This window comes from Pipra filicauda, unplaced genomic scaffold (genome assembly GCF_003945595.2).
Source record: "Pipra filicauda isolate LSUMZ 115617 unplaced genomic scaffold, ASM394559v2 scaffold116_size3395265_pilon, whole genome shotgun sequence".
NCBI lineage: Eukaryota > Metazoa > Chordata > Aves > Passeriformes > Pipridae > Pipra > Pipra filicauda.
Genome location: NW_024103618.1, coordinates 2908810 through 2932211, shown reverse-complemented (window position 1 = coordinate 2932211; position 23402 = coordinate 2908810). Strand labels below are relative to the sequence as shown.

The 23402-nt window shown below is 41.2% G+C and overlaps 1 protein-coding gene across 2 annotated transcripts in view; it reads left to right on the top strand.

The window, feature by feature from the left end:
• The window catches only part of LNX1 (ligand of numb-protein X 1), a 65670-nt gene that overhangs the window by 15821 nt on the left and 26447 nt on the right, over nucleotides 1-23402 (top strand). For both annotated transcript variants that reach the window (XM_027735924.2, XM_027735925.2), the window contains exons 2-3: nucleotides 15337-15578; nucleotides 17182-17337. In XM_027735924.2, coding sequence (XP_027591725.1) covers nucleotides 15337-15578; nucleotides 17182-17337 — 398 coding nt within the window. The remainder of the gene's footprint in view (nucleotides 1-15336; nucleotides 15579-17181; nucleotides 17338-23402) is intronic.

The following is a 23402-nucleotide window of genomic DNA, read 5'->3' as shown; positions in this document are numbered from 1 at the left end:
GAGCATCTAACCACACTAATTCACAGCATGCAGTTTTTAGCAGAAACAGCAATTTTAAAAAACAGAACATCCCTTGAGGGCATGTGGGTGAATGAGTTGAAACAATATGAATAAAATGTCATGGACTCCAGCTTCTGCAATCTCTGTGACAACCTCTCCCTCCCTCAAAAAATACACACCCCTGTGTGGGAGCTTTGTAAAACCTCAGACTGCACTTTTCCTATCCCTTGTGACAATGGTAGCTGTATGACAACAGATCTTAAAAAATCAGGACTTTTCTCATGCTTTCTTTTGTTGAAATTTATCTCCCTGCATTAACAGACACAAACTCTATGACCTTCGCACCGACCAGAAAGTCCCTTTGGAGTAGAATATTTTTGGGAGAGTAGCAGGATGGCGATAAAACGGTGTCCCATTGCTGAATGGTCAGATCTGCCCCTTAAGGGCAAGGGTGCGAAAAGGTCTCTGTCTCCAGCATTGAAGCTTGTTAAGTCCTTGTAGGGGTCATCCACATCACTACAGATAGCTTCAAGGGGTTTGGGGGCGAACAGATCTGCTGCACATCTCATAAGCTACTGAAGAAGCTGAACAGCATAGTTGTAGGCTAGAGATTAATCCTGCCCCCCTCTCACCAAACCCTCTGTTTGACTAGAATGATGGGGATGAAGCAGAAATCATTTTGACTTCTCTATTTCACCTTGGTGTGCCAGGCACAAGGAAACGGAAGGCTCAGGTTTGGGGGTTTTTTCTGTTGACTGAAGGGAAATTCTGGGCTTGCAGTTTCTTCCTTCAAAAAACCTCAGTGTGTTTTTTTTTCCCTACCTCTTGGCAGTGCCTCAGAGTGGGATAGGTCTGGCACCATATGACACATCTCCCTCTGTCTGTCCCCGTCCTCCTGCCTGGGGAAGCCCCAGGCATCAAGGAGGACAGGAGACAGCTCGTGTCCATCTGAGACCTGCTTTGGCTTGCTGCATGGGCATACATCAGCAGGATTTCAAAACAACCTTGAGATAGTGTTTTGCCTCGGAAGGTGCATGCCTTCCTGCAGAGCTCAGGAACAAACAGCATTTCTCTGCTTTCTGTGGAACAACTGGCCCTGCATGGATCAGGTGGCTTGCCAAGGAGGCAGATGAAGGGAGACAGGTAGAGCCATGGGTATGATCCGAAATCCTCCTACTGACATTCTGTAGATATGACTGTGACTAAGCGAGAGAGTGCTGATTTAGGGCTATCTCAGCTGCAGCTTCTGCACTGAGACATGCCTGTGCTCCCGTTTGTCAGAGAGAAACAGGTAAACTGGATCCTAAGTGATTATATAGCTTACATGTCCGTTTTTCAAGCAACTGTTTGCTATTTGGAAAGTTAGTCAGTCTTGGTCTCCCTGAGCAATGTTTTCAAGAAAAGATTATGACTGTGTGAAGCATTATTCTGGAATCACATATTGTGCTGTCTGCTGATGACAACTCCCTCGGCACCTTTTTTTTTCCCCTCTCTGACATTTCCAAAAAGAACAGCTGTGCTGCTTATGGTCCCCTGTGCCAGGGAAGCAGTTGCTGATGTTATTCTCCCCTCCCTTCTGGATGCTTTGCAAAGAGTGCTTCTTCCAGGTCTTCTGAAATTGTCACATTGCAGAGAAATGGTCCTCACCCTTGCAAGCCAGTGGTGAGTTGTCAGGTACAGGACTGAGCACAAAAATTTAGATGACCTGTGATTCTGCATCTTTAGAAACACATGGACATTTGAAATCCCACCCTCTTTTGTGCTTTGATAAGGTAGATAGGTGTCTGTTATTTTCATTCTCCTCTCTTCTTTTTGCTAGAGATGCTGAGGTATCCAATGGAGAATAAAACCTTCCTACGGTTAGGGCTCTATGGGACTGTTTTTATTCTTACTCCTTTTGTGCTATGGTAGCTTAAAGAATCCAAAAGTGAGCCAAATCCTGTGTTGTGGGAGACATTGAACAAAAAACATTGTAAGCAGTAAGTGTTTTTTATTACACATTAAATAAGGTGAACCTGTAATTTGTTTTCAAGATTTGGCATGTTGAGGGGTAGACCCTGGCTCTCACATAAACCCAGACATTGAACAATGAGACATTTGGTGCCCAGAAGAAAGGACAGGGAAGAAGGGACAGAAATTATCCCAAAAAGATGGTTTAAACACACAGGGAAGTTAATCCATAATAAAGTTTGGTGACGTGACAATACTGTTCTTACTCTAGGGTAGCTTCTCTGGTGAATACTCTTACTCTGGAACAGGCATGTCTCCTGGGACATTATTCTCAGATGCATGTGTCTACATGTATAATATACATAGTGTACCTAAGGTGTCATTCCACAACCACTACAGTAATCATGTATTTCCCTGTTGCAGACAACACCTTAGGAAGCAGCACCATCTCTGGAGACTGAATGTGGCTAACCTTTGCAGAATAGTTTGTGCTCAATTTTGGAAGGTTGTCTTAATGTCACTATCTAAGTACTCAGAAAACCCTCCAACATGGTGCTGTAACAGCTTCAATTAGCTTTTAAAGAAATAAGAACATAATTTGGCACAAGGCTGTTCTGTTTACAATCACTAATTGTTAGGTATTTATTTCCCTTTCTTCCACCTCCTCCTTTTCTCTTTATATTGCACTCTTAGAAGCAAACAGTTCTGAGTGTCTGGCTTTGCCCTTCAGGCAGCAAACTTGTTTCAGGGCAGTTAAGGAAGTTCAGAAGCTGAAGATAGGTAAACCACCAACCACTGGTCCAAGGCATTACAAAAAGTTACTAAAACAGAAATCCATGTCTCAATTTCTAATATAAATATTTAAATGCACTACCAATTTTGTTTAGTCTGTCTACTCATTTTTCTTTAATCCTCAGTGTCCATGTCAGGCTGGGGCAGATATTTTGGAGCCAGAGGAAATTTTCTCATTGTGTCTGTAAGACTATTCTGTGTTATATTGCTTGTTGAGCCGTCTGCATTGACAGGCTATTGTGGTTACATTTACGTGAAGTAAGTAGGACTTGTTTTATATATGTTTGAATCTGGGCTGCAAACATGTCCAATGCCCCCAGCATGCTGCTGTCCACTGGACATTGGTGTAGATGTCCAGCTGGAGATCTTGTCTGTTAGTGATGGCTTGGGTCACCTTGAGTGATGCCTTTGCTGTGAAAATTAGCAGATGATGAGGCATGGCATGAGCATGCTGCTGGAGGTTAGATTGCCAGCTGCCTTCTAAAGGACCAGGGTCATCTCAGTATGAAGAAGACAAATGTAATTATCCCCTTCTCAGAGCTGATAATGAAATGACATCATTTCCTATGCCACCTTGGTTTTCCTTCAGGGAGTCCATCATTACTGCTAACAAGACCCAAGTCTACTTAAATTGTGACGTTAACAAAATCACAGCCTGCACTGGAACAGCCTCGGGCACAGAGGCTGCCTGAGTCACCCAGATGCCACAAACTGTCACAGAGAATTCACGGTTTGGATTCATTTCAGGACAGCCTGTCGCACAGCAGCCCAGACCCATTTTGTGGGAGCAGCAAGGTCAAGCAGGATGTTCCCTCTCCTAGGATGGCAGAGGCAAGGCCACTGTCGTGGATAACCCAGGGGAATATAATTGCAGCTCATGCTTAAGGTTCAGTACTCCAAACCTGCTGCCCAGGTTTTCCCACCCTGTTCTAGGAGCCCAGTTGCAGGCATGATGTTTATATTTTAATACTGAAAGCAAAAATAGTCATTAGAGCTTGAATATTGGAATTTTCAAGGCTGCAGTGTTGTAAAAGGGGAAGGAAAGAGCAGCTTCCTAAAGAACGTTTTGTGACCTTTTTTTCTGTTTCCTGTATTTTAGTAGGATGAACATAAAGTTAATGTGTTTTGTAACAGGATAGTATGAGATGACTGCCTGTTATCCAGAATGTTTTTAAAAAAATTGGAATAATTAAAGAAAAAGAGTGTAAACATCCAGTATCTGAAGTACCTGAAGGGGGCCTACAGGGAAGCTGGAGAGAGACTCTTCATTAGGAAATGTAGTGATAAGACAAGGGGTAATGGGTACCAATTGAAAGAAGGGAAAATAGATTAAATATAAAGAAGAAAGTCTTTACTGTGAGGGTGCTAGATAATCTCATCTAGGCTTCCTCTCCCATAAAAGACTGGACCGCACGATCTCTCGGAGTCCCCTCCAGACTAGGCTCTCCTATGATTTTACAGTACTTGTCTTTGTTAGGGAAATACACTTTGTGTTGTTGGTAATGTGGTACCCACTTCTGAAGGCATCTTTTGTAACTAAGGAGTTTCAGGGTTGAATTCCTGCTTGCACCCTAATTTGTGTGTTTTATTCCTTAATTCACTAGTTATATCTTGGTCATCTAAGAAAAAATACACAAATTTACAGAGAGGTTCTCAACCTGTACCTGAAGTCTCTAAGGGCATTTCTTCAGCTTCAGATGGACTTGTGTGCCTAGATGGTATTGCCAGGTTTTTCCCAAGAGACTGGCTGGACGATGAGAGGACTGTGCCTTTTCTTCTTAAGAACCTCTCCCAAATTCAACTGAAAAGCCACAGCAGACTTTGAAGCAGGGCTCAGTTTCTCCCTCCCCAGGTGACAGTTTTTCATTTGGAGGCAGCATTGGACTCCCTCTTGCTTAATATACTTCTGAATAAGCTTCAGCAGGAGGAGCAGAGATCAGCCTTGCCCCAGCCTGACCTGAGCTTTAGTGGTTAGAACATCCAGAAAACTGAAATGTGAGAGTGCAAGCTCTGTCAGCCTCTCCTACCACCAAGAGCTGACAGTGGTCTGCATACAACAGGAGGAAAACTGCACCCCTGCCTTTTTGGATGCTTTCCATGATATTGAACTCAACACTGCCAGTAAGTACCTGTGCAGGGATAAGGGTGACCAGATTGGGCTTTTTTTAGATTTAGTTAAAGGAACTCTGTTTAACAGTATTTCTGATAGTTCTGTTAAAAAATGGTGATCAAAAAAAAGTATTTTTCACAATTTTTACAGCATAAGTGAGCATTTCCTACTATGTCAGCTTTCAGAAGACTATAAACAACATTCCAGCCATGCTTGTGCTGTGGCTGGATTTAGGCTTTCTGAAGCCCTTAAATGCTTTTACAATGTCTGTTTATTTTAATGGACGGGTGAAATATCCCACTGAAATATCTCATATTCAACTGGGTGGAACCCACAAACACTGAAGATTTTTTCATGTCCAATGGGGCTGGGGGTATTTGTTCAGTAAACTGGCTCATGATGTCCCTCTGATCCGTCTTCTTCCAATCATATGTGCAAAAGAGAAGACTGTAGAGCTAGGAGAAGCAGAAGCCAGAACAGTGTTTCTCCATCTGCTGTTGGCTATGTTATCTTCACACACACACACACACACACACAAAAAGAGATTTAGTCAATAGGGTGACTTATGTACTCCTTATGCCAGTGTCGATACTCATTCAAGCTGAAACCCTGAAACTGAGCTCTGAGACACACCAGGAAATGTTGTATTCTTCCTTCCCCACCCCTACAAGAAGCCCATGTTGTTTTAGGGTCTTAAGACACAGTGATTCATGAGTCGTATGCAGTTTACTTATAGGACTGATTTGGGGTCCTTGTTGAATATTAGACATTGGATTTGGTATGATTATGGGAAACATATATGACATTTTAAAAAGCTGCTTAGTTGTACCAGCAGAGATGTTTGCTCAACACTCAGATGGGCATCTAATATGGATCTCTGTGGTTTTTCAACTGCTGTGGTCTGCTGAGATCTCCTTTTTGTGATCTTCCCTATGAGGAAACAAATATGTGTTTAGAGCTTGATATGTACTAAGATGTGATAGCAATATAATTTAGATACCCATGCTGACATAAAACGGATCTTACGTGACTTTTGTGTCACAATGGTCAAAGAGAACTGCCACAAGAGCTAGAGCTGCGCATGGCTGTCCATAGCATGTTCTATGAACAAGGCAGTCTGAAGACAGAATTAGTTATTTACTGGCTGCAGCTCCCTTGTTTCCTATAATTTCGGATTCCAGTGGAGAACATAGTAGTAAACCCAAGGGCTGGGTTGAAAACATCTTGAAATTGAACACAGTGGTCCCTTTTTATTATTTTATATCTAGAGATTTTTGTGCATGTGTAACTGCTTTGTGCCGACAGAAGCCTCAAACCTGCTTTCAGGAATGCTGGCCTGTTGAGTCTGTGACATAACAGATATTGTAATTAGTTTTATTTTAAAAATAAATGTGTGCTAAGTACATGTAAATCCAAAGTGTCTCTCTGGCAGGTTCTTCTGTCTGTAGCTGCAAGAATTGGGTTACACTGATCCTGTCAGTCTTGTTAAAAAACCAAAGACTGCTTGTCCCATTGCAAGCATATTTTGCTCACTGCATCATGAAGATTTTATAGTATAGGTGGGGATAGTAGGAGGGGAACACAATGCTGAGATACTGAGTTCCAGGAGACTAGTTATACCTGTTGAATATAATCCAGTGATCAAAACACTTAACAATAATCATGAAAAGCGCATGAATCAACAGACTGCATGCTTATTCTTAATGTTAATTATATGTGTACCTGTATAATTTGAAAAATATGGCATATTGGATTGTGTGGTACTATGAAGAACAGCATTGCAATGGCTTAAGAATTTCTTTTTCCTTGCACTTGTTATTTTTGTCACAGATAACTTGATTTTAGCAGCATTAATATTTTTTGAGCTTTTGTGTATATATGCTGTGATTTTCCTTAGGTTCATCTTTTTTAGTTAGTGTTCTAAATGACAAATATTTTAAGTGATCACTGCAGCCTCATTATGTACAGTCTGAATTCCTACTGTAAAAAGGTTGCGTTATTATTATTTTATTAGTATAAGGTAAAATCGGTGGTCAATATTGCCAGCAGAGTGCTAGTGCTGTTCTTTGAGTGGTCTTGGATGGGCTTGAAAAGCAGATACGAAGCTGAAAGCTGCTGATGGCAGGTCTTACGTTGCTTTCCAAATACCCAACTGACACATATTGCTCATGATTGCTCCCTTGTGCACAACTTCAGTAGATAAAAGAATGTACAAATATTGAGAAGTACTCAAACTTTTCATGAAGAAACCTCTCAAGGGTCTTTTTAATTTGTATTCTCACTTTCTTTTGGAACAACATTTAAGTTTTACTCTTCTTCAAGAGTGGTGAAGGTTGGAGGCTTTAGGTATGTTTTATAGATAATGATGTCATTCTGGAAGGTGATGAAAGAACCTGGTAAAGTTTTCATCAAGCTCCACTTTTGCTGAAGTCAAGAGGAGTTTCCAGTGCTTTAATACAACACTTGAACAGGATTAGTGGGTTTAAATTATGTGTTATATGTTGAATGCTATAAGTACTAGAAGCCATTGGCGAGGTTTACAGGCTCTTACCAGCTCAAAAATGCTAGTTCCATGTGTCTTATTTTTCTCTCTTATTTTGCTCTGAATCTCCTAACCAGTTACTCACAGATTCCTTGCTGTGTCACTAACAGAGCACCCACCAAGAATTAGAGATAGTGTGCTGCCTCTCTGTTTTCCTTGTTTGTGTCAGCTGGTGTGAGTAGATTGCATGAGATATGTAGATCACTCTTAGGGAGCTTCAGTCTTTAATTAAGTTCAGTATAAATAAATACAGCTCTTGTTTTGCCTCACACAAAATCACTCTGGTTCTGTACTTCTGGCCAGTAACTTCCTTGTGATGACAAATGTTTGTTTATAGTAATCTAGGAGCAAATACTAGGCTGACTGCAGTCTCTTTCACCCTGGTTAACTCCTCACTTTTGTTGCTCGATGTCTACTTGTGCTCTACAAGCATTACATTTAAAGGCAGCATTGGAAAACAGAGAAGCTCTAGGAGCAACTCAAGGCTATGCCTTATGTGAGCAGTGGGAAGAGGCTGCTGGTATGCCTTTGTGCATTCTGAGAGCATTTGTGACTTGGACACAGGTGGGGAAGGGGCAACAGAAGGCAAAACCACAAAGTCAGTTGTGAATATTGGCTTCTATAAAGTAGTGGTTATGTTATGCAAATACAGAAGGTGTGCTAACCCATAAAAAAGAGCTGTCATTTCCAGCCTGGCTACTGACTTGCCCATCTCAGCTCTCTCTAGCAATTTACAATTCCATTCTCCTCTATGTTAGACAGCTGCAATTTGTTGGAGTATTTTTAAGACTAGAACTTGAAACGATAATTGAACCTTGAAGAGAAATCAGTACAGTTGTAGTTTCAAAATCATCAGTGACAGAATAATGGCCTAGAATAAATATCAGGAGAGAAAGAGAACATGATCTGGACCAACAATTTTTACATAGTCCCAACAACAACTGGGATCATTGCACAATAATTCCAGACATGATTTTTGCCCACAATTGCAGGCAACTAGTATTGTTTACCTATTTCTTACAATTCCCTGTTCCCATGATAGATGTTAATGGTCCTTTTAAAAGATTTCATAATAGATGCTGATGATGCTGGTTGAAATACAAATTTTTGAGTTTTAAAGAGAAGGGAGAAAAAAACTTAATCCACATGTTACATGACACTTTGGTAGCATGTACATGAAGTCAAAAATCTAGGATTTATTTAAGATTAAGAATGTGTTCCAAGTTCTTTCAGCTCTCCTGAAATCTAGTAGGAAATGTGGAGATTCCTCTTTTCTCTTGGTATGAGCAGTCAAATTTGAAATAGGGATTTGGTTTCCATTGAATGTTTATTCGGTTTGTGCCTGGCACCAACTTTGTCTGTTGGTAGTTTTGGAAACTGTGGGGTCTGAACTCTGAACTGCAATTCCATTCTTCATCAATGCAAGATACTTTCAAGGGCCTGTACCAAAATCACTAGCTGTGCTTACTCCTTCTCAGCAAACAAATCACAGAAATGGGAATATGTCACTGTAGCTGAGGACTAAATTGTAATTATAAAAAACGATCCATATTTATTTTCCTCATATGCTTAGAAAACCTTACTTTTTTAATCTATGGGAACTGTGACTCGTTTTTCTAGTGGTGGACCCAAATTTATACGGAGTAGCTGATGTGGAAATGTAAGTACACAAATACTCTTGCGCACGTTCCTTATATAATGCACAAATATATTTTGTTTGACAGCATCTTAGTGCAAAAGCATTGTAAAAATGACAGCCCTTCCCTGGGGTCAGATCTTTACAGACAGGACAAAGCACGACTTTAGGCTTTGCTAGTAAGGTAGTTCCAGAGTTTATTGAATTGTGATGTCTTCATTAATACAAAAAAGTGTGGGAAAAAACCTTGGGAAACCATAATAGGAATAGGTAGAAATTAAACTGAAAAAGATAGGTATTTGAGAGGTTTTTCCTATATTGTGGGAAATTATTTAAGCTTAATAACTTTAGCTTAAAGAAATAAATGTTATGAGGACCTTTATAAATATTTGTAGAGTAATAAAGCAGAAATATAGAACCACTAAATCTACTCCGTGTTTATACTATAGCAAAGACAATAGAAAGCAAATAACATGAGAAAATCTCTCTGACAACCAGGCAGATAAGCCATTTGCCTCATCTTAGCTTCTATCATATCTGTCTCTGTGCTGACACCAAAAAGAGCAGTGTTTATGGAAGCGTAGGAAGGAATTGCTGATCCTCAACCCTCTGGAGGCAGCGGGGCTCATGCCCCTGGCCCATGCTACCCTCCCAGCTAGCCCTGATGCCCCAGGTGTCAGGAAGCTGTCTCTAAAAGGCTTTTGTTTATAGGGTTATTGAAATGAAAGAGCAGTAGTAACTGGGACAATTTCCCACTTAAGATGGCAAGCCTCTGACACTGAGAGATCATCAGGGACAGGATACCCAAGTGCATCAATGCCAGGGTACAGAGGGCACAGAACAGCAATGGTAAGCACTTGGAAATGTTGCTGGCATTATGGAATTCAAGTGCAGGTGCAGAGAACAGCCTGTTTCTAGTTGCGTGCTTAGATATGTTTTTTGCAGCCTGTCTTTCAGCAAGTGTCCACTGGAAACTGTAATCCAGGACTTTAAGCTTTGCTTATTAGATGGTTCATTCCCTTCTTTATCAATATTGAGGAATGTTTAATGCAGGGAGGACCTTTCTAGACATAGCTGATGATTACAGTAGCTTGAGGAATGCTCTTGATATTCTTTAAGAAAAGCAGAAAAAGCGAATGCATTAAAAAAAATTAGATACTTCTTTATGAAGCTTTTTTTCGTATGCAGCATTCACACAGTGGTTATTCCTTGCAAGAAATCAGAATTATCAAGGAAAAATCATTGATGTTAAGCATTCAGTTCCAGGATGGATTTCCCTAGAAAAAAACAAGAAAAAAAAAAAGATTTCCTGGTGCACAGTTGGCAAAAGTAAGAGCAGAAGAAGGATGTCACCCCTGTCTGAGAGCTGATCAAGTCACTTCACTTCCTCATGATGGAGTTTCAGAAAAATTTAGAGTTTAGGTGTTTGGCCTGAAATCCATGTGGTGGGTATTTGGGTTGTGTCAGTCACTGCTGATGCACACATGGTGAGAATGGTTCCCGTGGGGCAGGAATTGTCAACACCTTCTTGTGAGTCAGGCTCTCCAGTTCAAGCCCCTCCCTCCTTTCTTCCCAGGCACAGCAGGAGCCTCTCACCAGGGTCTCACAAGTGAGGTTAATCAGCACCAGGTTATCCAGGACGCTCCTAGCTGATCAGCTTTGGTTGCTCCCTTAGCCTTTCCACTGAATCAGTTCAGGGGTACCAGAGCGGTCGGGAGCATCTGTGTGACAGGGGGTAAGATACACACTGTTGGTACTTTGGATCCCAGCTTGTGTCCAGCCCAAATTACACAGGGATGAGGCTGCTTGCAGTGAGAGTATAGCTGAAACATACTTGTCTACCCTGATCAGGGTTTAGTTTTGGATCAGTAATGACAGCCCATTATACAGTATTTTCTTCTGCTGGGCAATCGTAAGTGCTTTGTATATATTATTTTTAATTTCATTCAGACAATATGTCCACAGCTGCTGTACTAAAGCAAAATAGCTCCAAAATATGAGTGTGCTGGAAGTGAGGTTGGGAGAGCGCCACTTGAACTGGGCAGGTTCCTGCTCTGTTTATTTGTGTCAGACCTGGCTCACAGGCACTGTGACTCTTTAGATTCACTTTTTTGCCCTGTTTCATACCCAGTCAAGTCTGAGTCAGGAAGAAAGAGAGATAGCCTGTGAAGTGACACAGGAAGCAGGGCATTTTTAAGAAAAAATGCATTATAAGTCATGGAATCATAGAACAGTTTGGGTTGAAGGGACCTTTAATATCATCTAGTTCCAATCCCCTTCCATGGGCAAATACATACATGTTTTTTACCTGTGGTATTGTTTCATTTCAATCACTAGAAGAGAAGCAAAAAAATCCATGCAGTTGTCCTTGCTTATGTTTTGGCTTTACATTTTGTTTCTATGTCAGCCTGGGTAATTGAAATCCTTGAGGTCAACCTCACTTTCAATCCTTCCTTTGCTGTGCAAGTCAGGGATGCTGCAAGGAAAAATCTGTTTTCAAACCACTGTTTTGATTTGAATTTCAAATGATGTGAATATGTTTCTTTTGGCCTTGAGTTTAACTGAAGGTTGTTTTTACGAATTGTAGGACCAAGTTAAGGCAACCATGGTGTTTTGGATCTCCTTGCTCCAGTACTTTGGATGTGCTGCTCCTGAAGCCTGGAGTTCAAAGCCTTGCATGTGGAGCAGGGTGCAGAGCAAAGATTGCCCTGTGGCTGCTAGTGTTGATACTAGCCAGAATTGCAGTCCTGGGTGAAGTTTCAGGAGCCACCACCGCTCTCCACTGCCTAGTGGTTAGCTCGCGTGGCCAGAATTTCAGACAGCACATTTCTGCTTCATAAAAGAGGCTATGCAAACAGAAGAAGCTATTTTCTCAATTTCCTGTATGAACCTAGTGACACTACATTAATGACATGAACTGCACAACACACATTATTAATGTCTGTTTATCTCTCTCGAGTTTGGCCTTCAAATTGTTTCAGTATCATACAGCTGTATGGACGTACTTGCTGTCCAACGCGACTGAGAAGGAACATAAATCTGTAGTTCACCTTGGCCTGCAGACAGTGTTGGGTTCACTTTCTGACTGGCCTGTGTTAATCGGGTATCCTGCTCCTCCAGCTGTAAATCAGGCATTGTGATTAATAATCACAATGAGAGAGCTAATTAGTACTGGCATGTAGCTGTTTTATGGATTCCTCTTTTCTGGGAGCCAAATCCAACCATATGGAAAAATGTAGCTGAGACACTATAAATATGATTCCACTTAGACAGTAATTTCTTCTGTTTTCTGTTATCACAGCAGTGTCAGCATAAGCAAAACAATGAAAGTGAAGAGATGCCGTTGCAGATTTTATTACAAGTTTGAGGTCTTGGGACTTTTTTTCTTCTTCAAGGACACTGTGTTAATCTGAAGAAAGCAGGCTTGATTTGTATTCATTTATGCCTGCCACAATTATTTAAGAAATAGCTCCAGTGCTCACACTTGAAGAGCTTTGGTTCTCTTTTAACTATTTCTGGCAGAGTTAGAAAGATATGCTTTGTGCTTTGTGTCATGACAACTTGTCTTCTCCAATAAGCCACGTCTTAAACTGTGTTAGTCCTCTCTACATTCAAAGTAACTGTCTTCTGTTCATTGCTGTTGGATTGATGCTGTTGACTGAGTGTCTGCAGTGCAGCCAGCAGCAGTAAGTGAGGATTTCCACAGAAAGTGAAGTCTTTAGTAGTAAAGTGCAGATGGGCACCAGGCAGTGGTTGACTCCAGATAGCTGGGAAACCTTGGGCAGAGCCACTTCTGATCTTCATGTTGATCTTCATAGAACCCACAAAATATAAAAAATCATCTGTGTTTGAGGATCCATTCACAAGGCTGCTGTTCTAGTATCAGCTACTGAAACTTTACTGGCATGGTGAAAGCAGAGGCAAATGAAATAAAATGTAGAGGAGTAGGAATATCTCTTATACTCTAAATCTTTGCAGGATCACTGTAAAGCAGAGACTGTCTTCTGAGAACAACAAACAGTTCTCCCCAAAGCCAATTCTTTGTGTTCACTTTGTTGAGCTGTGTTTTTAGACTATTTTTTAACTATTTTGTCGAAAATTACTAGCCTGGATCAGCAAATGTGACTTGACTGCAAGTGGGAGATGTCAAGGATGGGTTTCCAAAATGCTGCATTGGAGAACTTTAGATAAGCAGCAAGAGGGAAAGGCCTTTGTGCTTCTGCTTCTTGTGAAATCTAAAGGAGGGCAACCTGCCACAGTGTAGGATTCTGGGGGAGTGAGGAAGTCACACCCTGTTTTCTGGAAGGAATAGAAAAATATCTGCTGCAGGAGAGGCAGGAGAGCTCTTCCTTTCTGGTTTACATAATTATTTTTGCAGTCTTGCCTTGCAACAGGTGCCTCAAATAGCTGTTTTTCAGTCTTTTGCAATAGTTGACCAACCTTCTCTTCCATAAGAGTATTTTCTACTGAGATTCCTCATTTTGCTTGTGAAAGGTTTCAGAAATAACTTCTGTTACAGCCATTCCCAGCCAAGCCTTAAAGTATATACAAAGCCCTTACATAGTTGCATCAATACGACACAGTTTGCTTTAGGGCTTTTTCCCCTCTTTAAGATGAACATTGTCAGAAGTGGTATGAGGTAAATGATGGTAAATCATAATTTAGTGCCAAAAAAGGTTTTTCAATTGTCTCATCAAAAGCCAATACCATAGGAGAAATTAAACTGCTGCTCTAAAGCTAATACAGAGAGCTCTGTGACTTCTTCTTTCTTTCTGTCCCAGAAACTGCTACCATAAATCATTTCTCTTCCAAGGCTTCTGTTCAGTGTACTACTTCTTTTCGTGACACTTAACCCACTAGCATTGTGTACTGCATGTATTATGCATTGCCTTTTGTGCATGCCATATATTACGAAGAGCTTTCTATCCCTAAGGGTTTCTACATCTATTTCTGTGAGTTTGCCCTACAGGCACTTTCATGAAAGTCATCAGTTAGCCTTTGCTATGAAGAAAGAGATAATAGTAACTGAAAGTAGGTCAAGTTCATTAGATTATGATTAAAAGGCAGATTTCTTTTTCTAATGCAGTGAATGTGGTTCTAGTGCGTGGGTACTGGGCAGAAGAGGTGCTGGAGAAAAGTCAAAGGTGCTGTGTCCTTGGCCACTCTGTATTTTCAGTTATTTTATAGCTTTTGTTGAATACTGACTCATAAAGAGTACAGCGACCTTCAATTTCATTCTAGCGACTTTCTTTAATGCATCTTAAAAAAGAAATGCCACACATGGTCCTGCCTTCACGCTCTAGGATGAATCTAGAGCAGATAGTTGGCACCACCAGTAAGTTGGTTTCAAAGCAGGCTTGTAAATTGCCTCTTATAATATCTTCAGCTTTTTTGGGAATATGCATGTCCACCACAAACAGAGGATTTTGTCACTGTGGAGATCGAGTTAGGATTTAGGATTTGGATTTTCCTTCAGAAGTATTTTAGGACCTGCCTTGAGCTCTTCAAGCTAATGAAATCCCAGGCTGACCTCGGTCTGAGGTCTGAGGACCTTGGTGGGAGCCCTGCACTCCCTCCTTGTCACTGGTGGGGCTGCAGAGGAAGTGGGACACACCTACCACCTCTTGCACCTCTTCCTCTGTCAAGGTACTGACCTCTTTATTTTAGTGCCTCAACTGAGCTGGAATAGCATTGCTGGCAACCTCATCTCTGTGGCTGAATTTGAAAACAGTTCCTCAGGTGCAGTTCAAGTAGTAAATGCTCTGTATGGGCACCTTATGGGGAGTGGATTCCCGAAGCTCTCAAGTGTTGAGCTCCCACCTGCAGCTTTCCCTTCATCGATTGCACTGGTCTCTACAGACAACAGTACTGTGCTTCAGGTGTGACTGCCTTGGTGACAGGGAGGGTTTTTCAGGGTGCAGGACTGGGTAAAGCACCTTTTATTTCACCAGCCTCTGATTTAATTAGCCCCCTGCTGTTCCTGTTGTCCTGCATCTGCAGTAACTGTTTATACACGTGGGACAACATGCCAGGCTGTGGCTCTCTATTTTTCCTTGACCACCAGTAGTCTTTCTATGTAAGATGTTAACTCAGCTCCTTTGAAGAACAGATTTCCTTCTTTTTGATTCTGTGTAACATGACAGGGTTGGCATTTTTCCCTCTTGTTAATCATCCATATTTCACTGGTCACCACAGTCATCACAGTTTGTACTCCAAGTGATTCCTTGACACCAGATAATTTCCATAAGTATGCAGCATTTAAATGCAACTTGCTATCATGTGTCTCTTTTCCTCGCTTCTCCTTAGATGTAAAGGAGCATCTCACTATGGCCTTACCAAGGAACGGAAGAGACGTTCCCAAGACTGCTCTCCGGACCATGGCTCCAGCTTAGCGGTAGCTGCCCTGGGCCCTGAGCTCTCAGCAGCTGCGGCCATCGCCTTAATGACAGATGAGCCAGGGCTGGTGAACCCGGCCTTCAGCCCCACCTCGGAGGACAGCCAGCTGGGCAGCAGCCCCGGAGACCTGCACCGCAGCAACCGAAACCGAAGTAAGAGCTAAAAAGGTGGCTTCAGAGCCTGGTGGCCTCTTTCAACATTGATTTTTCTATGAAATATAGGTTGTTGGAGGATTTTTAAAAAAAAAAAAAGGGGAGGATATCGAAAGCTTTCATTTTACATGGTATATCCAGTTGTGTACTCAGTGACCAAATAGACTTGAGTTGAAAACAAAATGGCTTGGCCAGGGGCAGCATCAAGCTGAAGATAGACTAGTTGTACACATGCAAACTGCAAGTCTTAAGAAAGATTATTTAGACAAGTCAGCTCAGTTGGAAGATTAAATGTTATGTATGGTGTGCTGGGAAGATGGTGTAGCTGTGTAACGGCTTCACCAGAGCATGGTGGCCTAGGTAACCCCCATGGACGCGGGCACCTACCCAAAAGCCTGTTTGGAACTGTGTTTGGCAGTTGCCAAGTATTCGTAGGAAAAATTGCCTTAAGAATTGCCTTAAGAATTGCCTTACAATCTTGGGAGATGTCTGCCAGCTTCTCAGGAAGGTGCAGCTCGGAAGAGCTGGTCCTGCTGAAATAACCACAGTCAGTGACAAGTTGCATCAGGAAATCTTGCCTTGATCTTTCACCCTGTGACACTGCACTCGTCTCTGATGAGTGTCATATTTGAAAAGTATGTCCTGCCACAGGCAGACTCAGAAGTGTTAACTGTGAGTTCAAACTGCGTATTTGAGGATTCTAAAGCCAAAATGGATAGCCCACCTTGTTGGACCAGTTGTGTCTTGAGAGAATTGATAAAGGCTGAAGAAAGACTAGAAAATGCTTTCTTCTTGTGTGCATGGAGCTGGAGGGGCGAGGAAAGGGATAATGCAAGAAGAGAACTCCAGAATCTCAATAAATCCTGTCGGTTTTATTGAGTTTAGAGGCCACAGTCTGGTTTAAGAGAATGTTGTACAATTAGATTACAATGTTTGGCTAGCATGCAGAGCTGGAAGAGACAGAACAGCAACTGCCATGAAGATGTCTTTAGCAGAATGGAAAAGAGCAACATGTTTTGAAAGTATTACGACTTTTCTTTTGTACTGCCTTACTCAGGTCAGAATATGTGACATATTTGATCCCTCCTACCTGATAATCCTCGAATTTTTGACATGAAATTGTTGGCAATCGTTGGTGGCTTTGGAAGCCTTGCAAGGTTTTGAGGCAGTAGTAGTAGTGGGGATTTTTTCAAGAAGAGTTTTTAACAACTTCCAGCCTTTTTTTTGTCACACTTGTATAGCTTGGGAAAGGCAGTGCTTCTTCCTTTTACTTGCATTTTTCACAGGATTGATGCTGAGATGTTGTCTTGGCAGAGGATTATTCTTTCCAAGGCTACCACACTCACAGAAGATATCTCTTTGTGGCTGGCAAAACAGACAGGGAAGGAGGCAATTCCAGGGTGTAGAACTGAGGCAGGGTAATTGTACCCAAATTCGTGTGGGTGCAGCCTTAGAGTATCAGCAGGACTCAGGTGGGAAGGTGAAGTGCAGGCAGCCCTGCTGTTGATCTTATAGCCCATCATATGCCAAGGGCTGCAGAAATGCTATGGTTCTGTCTCAGAACTGTTGAACTATATTGATTTGTTTTTTCCTGCTGTTGCAGCTCGACACTTTGAACGTTCCACTATAAGAAGCCGATCTTTTAAAAAAATAAACAAGGCGTTCAGTGTTCTTCGAAGGACAAAAAGTGGAAGTGCTGTTTCCAACCAGACTGACCGTGAAAGGGAAACTGTTGGAAACTCTGCTGCTGGAGAGGAAGGTAATGCTTTGTTCTCCTTGTGTTATCACTTAAAATGGGGTAGGGGATCCTATCCACATGGGAACCGGATGTCCATGACTGACATGCCTTTCATGTGGTGGACTGTGTGTGATTAAAAAAAAAAACAAAAACAGAAAACTCAATCTTTCCTTATTTTTTTTATTTAAAAAGATGTAAGTGACTAGCAGGCAGGACCGTTGCTGGGATGTGTGGGACCTCATGTAGGGCTGTTCTGGTAACAACCTGAATGCTACAGCCAGCCTAGTATCTAGCACATGGGATGTGGGATCTGATATCTAGAATCTATTACTGGAGCTGTCATTGACTTGCTCTGTAATTTTGTTCAAGTCTTCATCAGCATGTGCCTGTCCCCCTAAAGCAAATGGATCACAGTGATCATACTTTATAGGAAGTTAATAAGTTTTGGCTAATGTTTATGAAGCACTAGGAATTCCCATTGGGAGGATGGTATGAAAGTGCAAAGTACTGTAATTATTCCAGCATTTCTGTGGGATCCTTGGTGACAGACTTGTATTACCCAACCCAGGCTGGTGATGAGGTAAGAATGCTCTGCTCTTAAACAGGGGGAGAGGCAAGTTTGCCTCATGCATGTCAGGGATAAGGGGTCTGGCAGGCAGTAACACTTAACATTTGACATTCTCAAAGCAATAAGCAAATGTTACTAATCACTCTGGACCATAATTATAAAACCAACATTGGCATTCAAGCATCAGAAGGACGTGATGAATGAGTGGGAATCATTGCCTTAATCAAGGTCTTCAGTGAGCTTATTATTCCTTTGCTTGAGACCTCAGGAACTCATGTCTCTTCCCAGACTAAATGTCCAGGATACAGGCTTTAAGAAGACAAAATATCCAACTTCCCTTTGCTCTGTATTCAAGTTCTCATTGAAATCCACACAAAATAAGGACAAAAGGCCACCAAATGCTACTTCTAAGCATCATTGTTCCTGAAGTGGTGAATTGGGGAACCATGTTCAGTATTCTGCTTTATTTGCTTATTCTTTCAGGAGAGTTTCACTATGTTACTGTGTTTGTGGTACTTACTCTCCTACCTCACATGCTTGCTGATGTAGCCAAAATAATATGTGGTTATTCAAAACAGTGAACCTTTCCATGAAAGGAATGTGAATATCCTCCTTGACCTGGAAACATTATTAATAACTTTACTGTTCCAAATATTTTATTATGTTTCCCCAAGTAAAATTTTGCAAATAAGTTGTTTATATCTCTATATAGGCAGACAGGTATATTTCTCATTCCCAAGCAACTCTTCAATCCACTGTAAGCAAAAGTTTACCTTTCTTCAGGAGTGGAATTCTGCATGTCCCAAGTCCACACTTTTGAAAAAACACCTCTTCAGGATGGGACACAGTGATTTTAATGACCGCTTTCTGCCTAGGCATATAGTTGACATTAGTAACTCTTCCACTGAAAGCTTGGTTTCATGTCCAGAGTGTGTGGATGATCTGGATGTCAACAGCACCTATACAGTAGCCCAGTGTAGTCCAGATATTAACAGAAGGAGGTGTGTACTGTGACACTGGCCTTTACATTTCCAACAGAATGAAAAGTACTGCTGTCTCAATTTTAAGAAACATATAATGGGGCCCTGAAGTGGCAATCACTCCAGGGTCCCACTGACAGTATCAAGGTTGTCCATTCTCTCCTTGGCTCTGCTTGCAGTTTCATTCCTCTGTACCAAGTATGACTGTAAACTTGCAAATGTATTTGGCTGCACTGGAAAAACCAGGTAGGCATGTAATTACTTAATAAGCAGTTACTCTTAACTATGAGATCACAGAAGCTGGGTACCTAAATTACTTTGTTAACTACATTTGCAAAGAATGCGTTTTGATTACACAGTTCTGGAATTTAATCTTAAAAAAATGCAAGCAAATAACTTGCAGCAATACAACTTGAACAAAAATCTCTATTCAGTTCTTTGCAACAGGTGCTTTGTGTAATGTCATTTCAAAGGCTCTCTCTGTTTCTTCTTGTTGGAGGAGGAAATGAATGTACTTCTTTCTGTAGCAGTTATCCTGACAGCTGGAGGCTGGTTTTTTTCTCCAGCTTGTATATGTTCCTCTTTCATTTATTTTTTTTAAATCCTCGGTTGCTCTGAACAGTCTGCTGTTGGACTTCTGATTAGAGCTGTTGGTCAGTCTTTAGGGATAGCTACAGTATGCTCTGCCCTGTGCTTGCTGAAGCTCTGGTCCTAACTCATTGAAGAAAAGGCAGTCCCATGTGTCTGTCTCCCCATTGCCACTCCACTCTCCCGGGCATGGAGATGCTTCTGTGGTGGTGATTGGAGATGGTTCCTGACCTCAGAGGTCCCCATACCCTGTGTGAAAGCTGCTGCTGCCTTTCCTGAGGTTTCACAGGTTCATGTCTGGGACCACCTGAGACCACAACTCAGCCGTGCCTCATTGCTCGAGGAGATTGGACAGCACTTCGCCCGCTTTCCTCACCAGGCTTAGTCAGTGTATGTGCACAATAAAGCTGTGACTATGCCAGCCTCACAGGGGGCACAGAGTGATATGTACCCTTCTTGCTGATAACTTCTTATTGATAAAGGAGCTGTCAGATCATCTGGCAAAGCTCAAAGTTCATCTGACCCCAGTTTTCAGAATTTCCTCATCTTAGTTCAGATGTCTCTGTTTGATCTGTGTTTTGCCCGTATTTCAGTCGAGGGAGCTCTGAGAATGAAAACCATAATGAGTATCTATGTATTGACCTTCAGCATTCCACTGCGGTGTGTGTAGGTGCCTTTAATCTGAAGCTACTATGTTTTTTGGGCCAATGCTCAGTTGCAATATGACTGTGAGAGTGCAAGACACACTAATCATTTCTGATGTGGGAGAAAAAATATTCAAATTCTGCTTAACTTGAAGCTGAATGCAGTACTGGTTTTGGAAAACCCCTTTGATACCTATAGACATTGAAAAATGTGTTTCTGTTATAATTACAGCAGAGAAATAATTACAGTCTAATGCTATCTTATACCTGGAGCTGGTAGCAGTTCTGCATTGTGAAGATTACTTCCCTATTTATGTTTCTAGTCCATGGTTTGATTTGTTTAATCAATGTTATATGTGCTTATTTTGAATTTAAATTATTCAGGCTTTCTTTGTTCCTCTGTTTAAATATTTTTGTGACATTTTCAGCAGAGAATTGTTAAATGTCCAAACCAAATAAAATGTTAGATGTGAATGAGAAGTGCAAACACTGATGAGAAAATATTTGAGGGAAGGAGTTGTTAAGATTTTCTCATTTTTAATAATTTGGTGTTTATCAATAACCCATGCAAAATAATATTTTTCTGTAGTGCAGCACCCAAGCTTGTGATATCTACCTAAAAGTAATTTTATTAATAGCACTTGCAGCTACAAATAGCTTTCCAGGACTGAAGTAGAAATTCAGAAAATTTAAAAGAGGTGGTTTTATTCTGAGACATGAGGGAAGGTGACAGGGACATGCTTACGGCACTGATGCATTTAAGATGTAATATCCTCTGACTGGATCTAGTAGTGTAAATGACCTTGACAATCTACTTAAATGATGAAATATCTCCAAGCAAAGACTGCTCCAGCTTTGCTATGCTTATTTGTATCATTGTGCTCTTAGCTTGGCATTACACTTTTAATTCACTTCCGAGAAAGACTATAAACAGACATAGTCTTTACTTAAACTGATCTACAAATACAAGTTGCAAACCAGCTAATGTTTTAGGAGGAAAGAATTTGCAGGTGCAACTGAAAAAACCTCTGTACAATTTTACAGTAAAAGAGAGCTGTGTTTCTGGCTTTCAGAAACATTGATTAGTTCCATTTTGCAGTCAAGCCATTGTAAAAGAAATTGAATTTATGATTGCTTGAGGATGACAAATGTTTTTCAAAGTCAAACTCATTCTTAGTCTCATGGTAGGTGCAGTTCTACCACCTGTTATTGCTTTGCAGCAGTCAAGACCCAGGCAGCCCCAGCAGGCACTGGCAAGACCACAGAACAGTTCAGTTCAGTGGGAAGCCTGTTGTATTTTATATATATATATATATATGTATATATATACACATACATATATATGATAGATAGATGGATAGATATGCTTCAATATTTGGAAAAGTACATGAAGAAAAAGAAGGTAAGTGAAACACACATGGTATCAAGCATTTCATGGCATTAAGGCTCTCTATGTGCAGAAAAGAAAGTGGTTTATTGCACCCCAGTACAAGACAGTGCAGCCCAACTTCTGTCTCAGGAAGGCTGCACCCCACAGAAATGCCACACTGTTTCTGTTTTTCCCAGATTTGATTCAGTTGCAGTTCTGATTTCCCAGAACAACTGTACAGAACCGGTTCAAAGTACTCTGGTCTGGAACGATGAGCCAGGCAATTTCCAAAAGAAAGGGGTTGTCTCTGTAGCATTTCCTCTACTGCAGACTGATAAATTTTCCTGCTGTAAATAAGAGAGCCACAACTCTTTTGAGACACATTCAGCTCTACAACAGTTTAATTTTAGTTATTTTGGGGCTCCTTTGTTGAGAGGAATGTCCAGAAGGAAGAAGAGATGTTAGAACTGGCATCGCCTTCTACCTGCCCCCTCTATCAGAGCAGCATCCCTGGAGAATTAATGGAAGGCATTAAATCAAAATGATGGCAAACCGCTGGGAGAATGAAACGCTGCATGAAAATCCATTGGGAAGGAAGTGTTGCAGAATAAAGTCCCACACCAGTGCAAGGGCATGTGACATTCAGAGACACAAGAATTTTCCTACAATAGGTTACACAAGCTTCATTTAAATTCTGGTGTCCAGATGCTGGGAAGCATGAGTGTGTGTCCCTGCAGACAGCATTATTTGTGGCGATGGGCTGGCATCTCACATCAGTCAGGCCTTCTGATCTAAATGAGGGCTTGCAAACACAGACACAAGTTTTGTTTACGGTGACCTTTGATTAATCCGGACTCAAGAGTCACAGCAAACCTTACACAGTGCTTTGTTGTACTGAATACCAGGAATGAAGACAGAAGTTACGCTCATGGCCGCACTATCGGGAGGAACGTGGTACGCATAGAAGTCAGCTGAAACCTGAGCACTGAAGGAACACTATCATTAAATATTATAAACTGTGGGGATAAAATATTAAGCATAGTTAAAATTTTGTAGTACTATCTCATGGCCACTATACTAATGAATGTTTGGTGTCCTACGTTGTGCCAGACAAGCGGAGTTTACTTTGCAAAGCTGGCCTCTCCTATGTTATTTGTTACTGTAATGGGATGTGTGAAAATATAAATAAAATTGCACACTAGTATAACGGAAATATTTTTTGAGGAAAAAGCCCACACAATCTTTCTGAATGCAGATGACATTTTATTATATTGACAGATTCAGAGTGCTCCATACAACCCCCGGTGACAAAAGCACAACACTCTGTGGGAAAACCTGCAAGAATCACCAAAAATGAGACAGAAAGTCTCCTTTCTAGATTCAGCAGCTCTTCGATATTTAAGGACTGGAAATATAAAATGGTAAAGAAAGGTATGCAATACTCCTGGGTTTTCCAACTCTGGAAAACCTGGCCTGAGATTACGTAGAATTCCAATAAGACTGTAAGGGCTGGAAAATGGAGTATGTGAAAAATGATACTCCAGCCTCACAACAGGCTGAGTGATGCATGTCCTCAACCCAGTTGGAGTTGAAGACCCTTAAATTGGCCTGCTGAGGCCCCATTCACTGTACACAACCAGATACCATACCCACCTTTTCTGGGCATGGTGTAAACATTCAAAAATTCAATTCAAAGACATTGCTTTCTAGACATGGCATCATCTTATAATAGGTGTGGTAGGTTTTGATCAAACTGCACACAGTGTATGCAGGGTGTATGCAGTGTATGCAGGGTGAAATTATTATAAATTCTCTTCTTTTAAAAAAATGTGTATTTGTGTATTTTATACATTTAGTTTGCCAGATGTTACTGTTAGTTTATCAAAATAGACATTGGCCTTTCATTTACAGCAGTCTAGGTTGTTGGCAATACAATG